This window comes from Onthophagus taurus, chromosome 8 (assembly GCF_036711975.1).
Source record: "Onthophagus taurus isolate NC chromosome 8, IU_Otau_3.0, whole genome shotgun sequence".
Taxonomy (NCBI): domain Eukaryota; kingdom Metazoa; phylum Arthropoda; class Insecta; order Coleoptera; family Scarabaeidae; genus Onthophagus; species Onthophagus taurus.
Genome location: NC_091973.1, coordinates 9792831 through 9800213, shown reverse-complemented (window position 1 = coordinate 9800213; position 7383 = coordinate 9792831). Strand labels below are relative to the sequence as shown.

The following is a 7383-nucleotide window of genomic DNA, read 5'->3' as shown; positions in this document are numbered from 1 at the left end:
GATAATGATCTGTAAAGGTGACTGTAAGTATAATTGCATATCCATGCGGAATTGCCGACCAACAAACCTAGCCGTATTTGTTTTGGTGAATTAGTGCCAGGAAATATTTTAAGTTTTCAAAATTTCAAAAACACCTTAGCGGTATCTTTTGTTGTTTACACTGACTTCGAGTCCCTTTTACAGCCCATCCCCCACTGTTAACCTAATCAAGCTGAATCGTTTACGACCAACGCCCATAGACATATACCATACAGTTTCGCCTATCAAATAATCTGCGCGTTTGATTCAAAATTTGTTACATATGCGGGGCAGGATTGCGTTAATGTGTTTGTTGAACGGTTAATACAAAACGCTAAGTTAATTTATGATAATCGCTATAAAAATATTGTTCCAATGCACCCACTGTCACAGGCTGAACAGCTATTTTACGATACATCATTAAATTGTCATATTTGTAAAAAAACACTCGATAATTGTACTGGTGATAATCGTAAAGTAGCTGATCATTCTCAGATAACTGGAAATTTTGGAGGACCTGCCCACTCTAATTTTAACCTCAATTTCAAAATTCCCTCTATCCTACCAATTTTTTTCCACAATTTAACCGAATATTGGCAGCCACCTTTTTATCAAACAAATTGCTGATATAGATAATGATATGATGCCATACCGAATAATAAAGAAAATAAAATATAAATAATAACGAAGGTGACAGACGAAAATATCTTACATTACGCTTCCTCGATTCCTTCCGATTCATGGCCTCTTCGCTAGATAGTTTGGCTAGTAATCTGAGCGAATGTTACTTTAGTCATGTTAAACAATCTTTCCCCGCACACAAATTAGTCACACGACATTTGATAGGCTGAATGAAACTGCTCTACCACCTAAGGTGGCTTTCTCCAGTAAAATGTTCGATGAAAATGTAACTGATGAGCAGTATACGCATGCAGTAAACGTTTGGAATAATTCTTCTTGTAGAACATTATTATATTATTCAAACGTTTACTTAAAAACAGATCTGCTACTGCTATCGGACGTTTTCGAAAAATTCAGGAAAGTTTGAGATAATTATTATAACCTCGACCCCGCCCATTATTTTACTGCTCCTGATCTTTCGTGGGATGGCATGCTCAATAAAACAAACGTTAATTTAAAGTTGCTAACTGATATCGATATGGTACATTTTATCCAGAAATGGATACGTGGTGGTATATCTCTATGTTCCCTGCGAGAAGCGGTCGCCAATAATAAATATCTACCATCATATGACCCGAAATTTGTATGGGTGGGCGATGTCTCAATATCTACCAATAAGTAACTACAAGTGGATGAGTGAAGTGGAAATAGAAAATTTTAATATTGATAATATTGATGACAGTTCGGATGATTGTTAGACATTGGATGTGGATATTATTTATCCTGGTAATCTCCACGATCCACATAATGATCCACCGTTTCTGGCAGAGAATTTGCCCTCCTAATTTAAAACAGTCTCCGACCAATATTCAATAATAGCCAATTTCATGAATAAGAAAAACTATAGATCCATCAAGCATGGATTAATTGTTGAAAAAATTAATCGAATATTGTTGAGGATTTAAACAGTCACCTTGGCTGAAATCCTACATCGATTTCAACACCACCCTACGACAACAGGCCAAAAATCAATTCGAAAAACACTTTTTCAAATTAATGAATAACGTCGTTTTTGGTAAAACGATGGAAAACGTCATATACAGGGTGAGTTTTTTTTTTTCATGTTTAGTATGGAGATCTTGAAAACTAGCGGAGATAGAGAGACGATCAAATAGGGAAAGAATTGCGGTTTCATGAACTCAATTTAACCCTACAGTGAATACGTTGGGCCTGACAGGCCTATGACATTATGTTTTTGCTGTAACTTTCACATTTTTCAATATACTTTTATTATGTCGTTGGTAGCTTCTTAACTTTATAGGTGCTACAGATTTCTAAAATGACATCATTTACTAATTGATCCATTTACGAATAGAGGATGCTTTAGGCTTCTGAGACCTAACGTATTTATTGATGTTTGAAAATTCTATACTAATACTAAAAATAAGTTATGAGAGAGTATAGTATATAGTTTATCTATATATAGTTTTTATAGTTTATCTATATATAGTTTTTATAGATTATCTACTTATATTTTCAAGGTAAACAGTAGTACTTACTTATTCCAAAGAAATAAGTCTATTCCAAAGCACGGCTTTTAGTCAAAATGGACGACTACGAAAGAGTAATTGCTAGACTACAGAAAATGTCGAAGGAAGTTCAAATAGATGATGAGGACTTGGAGAGCGATGACGATTCGGTGGAGTTCCTAATTTCCAGGAAGTCAGTGATCACGAGACTGACTCGGAAGAAAACATCGCTGATGAGTTAGTTCGTGCACAGAATGTAGCAGAAAAAGAAGCCATTGATACTGAAGATATTGGCTATTTAGAGGAGAGAAGACCAAAATATCTTACTGGTAAAGACGGTACAAAATGGAGAAGACAGTGTGCACGAAAAACTGTTCGTACAAGACAGGAGAATATCATAACCCATTTACCTGGTGTTAGAGCTTATGCCAAAAATGCACAAACCCCGTTGGCTGAAGTTAGTGAGAGAAAATATGCCAAATATGATAGTTGAAAGTACTAACATATACATAGATGAGATAACACAAAATATGGAATATGATTACAAAAAAAGGAGACTGATCTAATCGAAGTCAAAGCCGCCATTGGTATGTTATATTTAATCGGAGTATTGCATGGAAACAATGAATCTTTCTGAATACTGGACAACTGATGGTACTGGTAATGATGTATTTCCAGCTACTATGGGTATAAATAGATTTCGTTTCTTGTTGAAATGTATCAGGTTGGATAACATAAATACAAGAAACTAACGAAAAGAATTAGATAAAATAAGTGCTGTCAGAGACTTTTATCTTATTATCTTACAGTGTTGGAGAATACGTACCATTGGACGAAATGCTGTGGTCATTCCGAGGACGTTGTAGTTTTAGGATGTACATATCTAACAAACCTGCAAAATGCGGGTTGAAGATTTTTGCTTTGGTAGACTCCAGAACATATTATACAACGAACCTCGAAATATATTGCGAAGTGCAGCCGGAAGGACCTTACAAAATACGTTACAAAACTAACGATGTTGTGGAGAGATTATGTAAATTAGTTATCAATTCTGGAAGGAATGTCACCATGGACAAGTGGTTCACTGGAATTGATATAATGGAAAAGATGTTGCCAGATCATCGTCTGACAGCTGTTGGAACTATTCGAAAAAACAAAAAACAGATACCTTATGCTTTCATACAACCTAAAAATAGAGATATACATTCCACTCTCGTTGATTTTTCAGAAAAAATCACCATCTTATCACATATTCCTAAGAAAAATAAATGTGTTCTATTGGCGTCAAGTTTCCATCATGATGACTTGGTTGATGATACAGAAAAAAAGAAACCTGACATGATTCACTTTTACAATCAAACCAAAGGTGGAGTGGATTCAGTTGACCAGTTATGTGGTAAGTATAACTGTGCTCGCAATACCAGGCGATGGCCAGGTATTGCGAAAAATGAGGGATCATGATACGAAAACCTACCTTCAAAATGCTGCAAAGGATGCACAAAATTTCAAATTCATATATGATAATTAAACTAATAATATTGTATGTGAAATTGATCGTGGGTTAAAACATACAAAAATGGAAAATTGAAAAAAGTTGGCTCCTATTGTTCGGACATTTCTATTCTGTGGTAGGCAAGGATTGGCCTTGAGAGGTCATCTGGATGATGGACCATTATTGAAAGATTTCCCTGTGGAAAATGATGAAAACTTTCGAGCGATCCTGCGTTTCGCAATCGAAAGTGGCGATGAAAATTTAAACAATCACCTAATGACGGCAGGTGAAAATGAGAGCTACATAGCAAAACCATCCAAAATGAAATAATCGAAGCGGCAGAGAAAATCATTACATCTAAACTGGTTCAACGCATATAGGATTCAAAATGTTTCTCGGCAATTGCGGACGAAACAACGGATGTCGGTGGCACCGAGTAGCCTTCAATTTATGCTCGATATGTGCGTTATGTATCTACAAATTATCAAATTTGTGAAGACTTTCTCTGCTTTGTTCCGGTTGTGGATGTCACTTGAATTGGTCTAGCAAATACGATATTGACTTCCTTGAGAGATTTGGGTGTGAATTTAAATTTTTTAAGAGGACAAGGTATATTTTAAATATTTTATCAATACATTTTTTTTTTCTTTTTTGCGCAGAGGGGAAAATGCATTAATGCACCCCGGCCTACTGTTGGCGCCTAGAGATGTCCGTAAGGTCACTTTATTTCGGCCGGTAGACTGGGACTCTCTGTGCATATCCAGTAAACCCCCCCCTCTCTTCTCCGGTACCACCCGTCAAGGGATTTCTTCGGAGGAATTTCGGTCCCAAGGGAGCGCACCCCTCCGTCTTCCTCTCTTCCAGGTGTACGCTGCTGGCTGACGGCTTCAGACGTATCGATCAACTCCAATGGTAAGTATGAAATTAAAAATTTCCGGGTTACTTTTATAATAATATTTGTTAAATTATAACTCACCGTGGTTGGAGGAGGGTTCTTCGGTCGCTAGGAAGCGCCTCCCTCCTTCTTCTACTCTCTCAAAGTCTAGTGACGGTGTCCATATCTTTCTTTTTTCTTGTCAGTATTTCGGTGACAAAAATAGTGACCTTATTCCACGTGTCCTCGGAAGCGAGCATTTGGACGACTATGGACTCGGAGTCGAAGGGGCCTACATCTATCACCAGGCGGTTTTTGACTTCGTCCTATTTTCTACAATGGAAGAAGGTGTGTTCGGCGTCGTCAGTTTCGCCGTCCAAATAATGGCACGTCGCGCTGTTAACCTTCCCCATGGTGTGGAGGTATTTGTTGAAACACCCATGGCTGGTGAGGAACTGGGTTAGGTAGAAATTAACCTCGCCGTGCTTTCTCTCCCCCAAGCAGAGACGTTAGTAATCAGGCGTGCAGTCCACCTGCCCCTTCTATCTTGATCCCACCGTTCCTGTCATGCGTCGTTGGTGCGCTTTGCGATCAGGCTCTTTAGTTCCGGGTTTTCCCTTGCTTCCCATCTTCTACGTTTCTCTTGCGCAAGAAGTGGTGGCTGGTGTTACTCCAGCCATTACTGAAACAGCTAGGCCGGAGACCGTTCTATAGGCGCTGGCTACTCGGAGCGCGCGTCTACGTTGTATCGCTTTTAGGCGCCTCCATGCTGTCGACCGGACTGTCGCAGACCAGACCTCGCTACCGTAAAGTAGTATGGAATTGGATACTTCCATCAACAATTTTCTTTTCGACGCCGTGAGCCCGCCGACGTTCGCCATCAGCCGCGAAAGGGATTACACCACTGTTGCGGCTTTATCGCAGACCGTTCTTAAATGTTTTGTAAAAGAGACCTTGCTGTCGATTGTCACGCCCAGTTATTTTATTGCCGTCGCGGTAGTGATATCATTGCTGCCGATCTTCAGTGGCACCTCCAGAGGGATTCTTCGCTTCGTGAGGAGAACGACTTCCGTTTTCTCTGATGCTAACTTCAACCCGCGATTGCTTGTCCAGATAAGTATCCGCCTCATGGTGCCGTTAGTTTTCAGCTGAGGCTCAAACGTGTCTCTGGCGAGAACCACGGCAGCTAAGTCATCGGCATATCCTATTAGGTGACAATTTTCAGGCATGGGTATTTTAAGAATGTCGTTATAGAAAACATTCCATAATTCGGGCCCCAGCACGGATCCCTGGGCCACCCCGCACGTCATTTTTCTTGTACTCTGTCCCTCAGCGGTGTCGTAGATGATGGTTCTGTCAGAGAGGTAAGCTCTAAACATTCTCATTAGGTACGTTGGAGTGGAAAAATCTCGTTGAAGTGCGAGAAGTATCTCTCCCCACCGTGCCGAGTTGAAAGCGTTTCGAATATCGAGCGTAATCAAAGCTATAATCGGTCTGGAATGACGATTCACTCGCTGCGCTCCTTGAAAGGTATCGACGATGTCGTGAAACACAGGTCCGTTGCGGAAACTATATTGACGGTTGGACAAGCTTGCCTGAGGAATCTAGCATAGAGAGGGGCCGATATATCGTTGCAGCGAGCGGATCGCCGCCTTTCCCCTTATTAATCAGCACGAGCTTTTGGACTTTCCAGGCCTTCGGGAAAACCCTCTCTTTCAGACAGCAGTTAAACATGTTTATGAGGACTTCCGGTGCTGCCACGGCCGTAATCTTTAGAACTTTAGAGGGGACCCCGTCGGGACCAGGGGCCTTTCTATTTTTGAGCGCTTTGCCGCCGCTAGGAGTTCGGGTTCTGTTATTACGGGAAGGTCGGTAACTTCTTCAGAGGTGCGAGTCACGTTTTCGTTGCACTCCGGGAACAAGTCGGCAACAATGGTCGACGTTTCCTCGTTTGTAAGTACTGTTGGGGAGAAGATCTTTCTCCGTTTCTTCATGACCAGCTTATACCCGAGTCCCCATGGGTCGCGGTTAATATCATCCCGGAACTTTTCCCATTTCTGGTGTTTACTCTTTGCAATAGCTCGCTTTAATTCCTTTTTAGCGGCTTTGAGTTCGGAAGAGTCGTTTAGTGCGTTAAGGTGGTCTCGCCGTCTAACCCTTGTCAGTTTCCTCCGTTGTTGGTTACATTGTTTTCTTAACTTGGCTATCTCGGCCATCCACCAGTATGCCGATTTTTTGTTGACCGTAGACGGCCTCTTACCTGGCATGCTAAGGTCGCACGCTTGTCGGACTAAGGACATTGTAAGGGAAGTTACGAGTTCCGCCCCATCGCGCATTTTTAAGGCTTCCGCCTTACCGTTTTCTATGGCCTCCGTAAACGCTTTAACATTTAGCTTGGCAATATTCCATCGTATAATAGTACTTTTAGGCATGGATAGCCTTGCGTGCTGATCAGCAATATGAAATTTTATATATTGGTGGTCACTTCCTGTGTATTCTTCAAGGACCGACCAGTCAAGTATACGACCCGCCATGTTTTCGGACGCCAATGTGACGTCCGGAATGGTTTCGCCAGACCCGGTTCTCCTAAATGTGGAGATAATAACTGTCAAGCCTATTCTAGCGGCCATGTCCAATATCCGCCTGCCTCTGGAGTCAGTTTTATTCATGCCCCATTCGATCGCCTTGGCGTTTAAGTCTCCCGCCAGAAGTATCTGGAAATCGGCTATCGATTCGTTCGGTGTGAGCTAACAGCTTACGAGCATGCTTTTATCGGATTTTACCCAGACAAATCCAGGTCCAGCGCCTTGTTCAGTGCGCACCGTGGAGTTCATGCTACAGTTCTGCAG

The 7383-nt window shown here is 41.2% G+C and overlaps 2 protein-coding genes across 2 annotated transcripts; one reads left to right on the top strand and one right to left on the bottom strand.

Moving 5' to 3' along the window:
• Nucleotides 1-3236: 3236 nt before the first annotated feature.
• LOC139431045 (piggyBac transposable element-derived protein 4-like) lies at nucleotides 3237-4336 on the top strand. The gene is made up of 2 exons (XM_071198615.1): nucleotides 3237-3564; nucleotides 4320-4336. The coding sequence occupies exons 1-2, from the start codon at nucleotides 3237-3239 to the stop codon at nucleotides 4334-4336; spliced, it is 345 nt and encodes a 114-aa protein (XP_071054716.1).
• A 1970-nt stretch (nucleotides 4337-6306) lies between these two features.
• LOC139431044 (uncharacterized) lies at nucleotides 6307-7164 on the bottom strand. Its single transcript, XM_071198614.1, has one exon. The coding sequence runs from the start codon at nucleotides 7162-7164 to the stop codon at nucleotides 6307-6309; it is 858 nt and encodes a 285-aa protein (XP_071054715.1).
• Nucleotides 7165-7383: the final 219 nt, after the last annotated feature.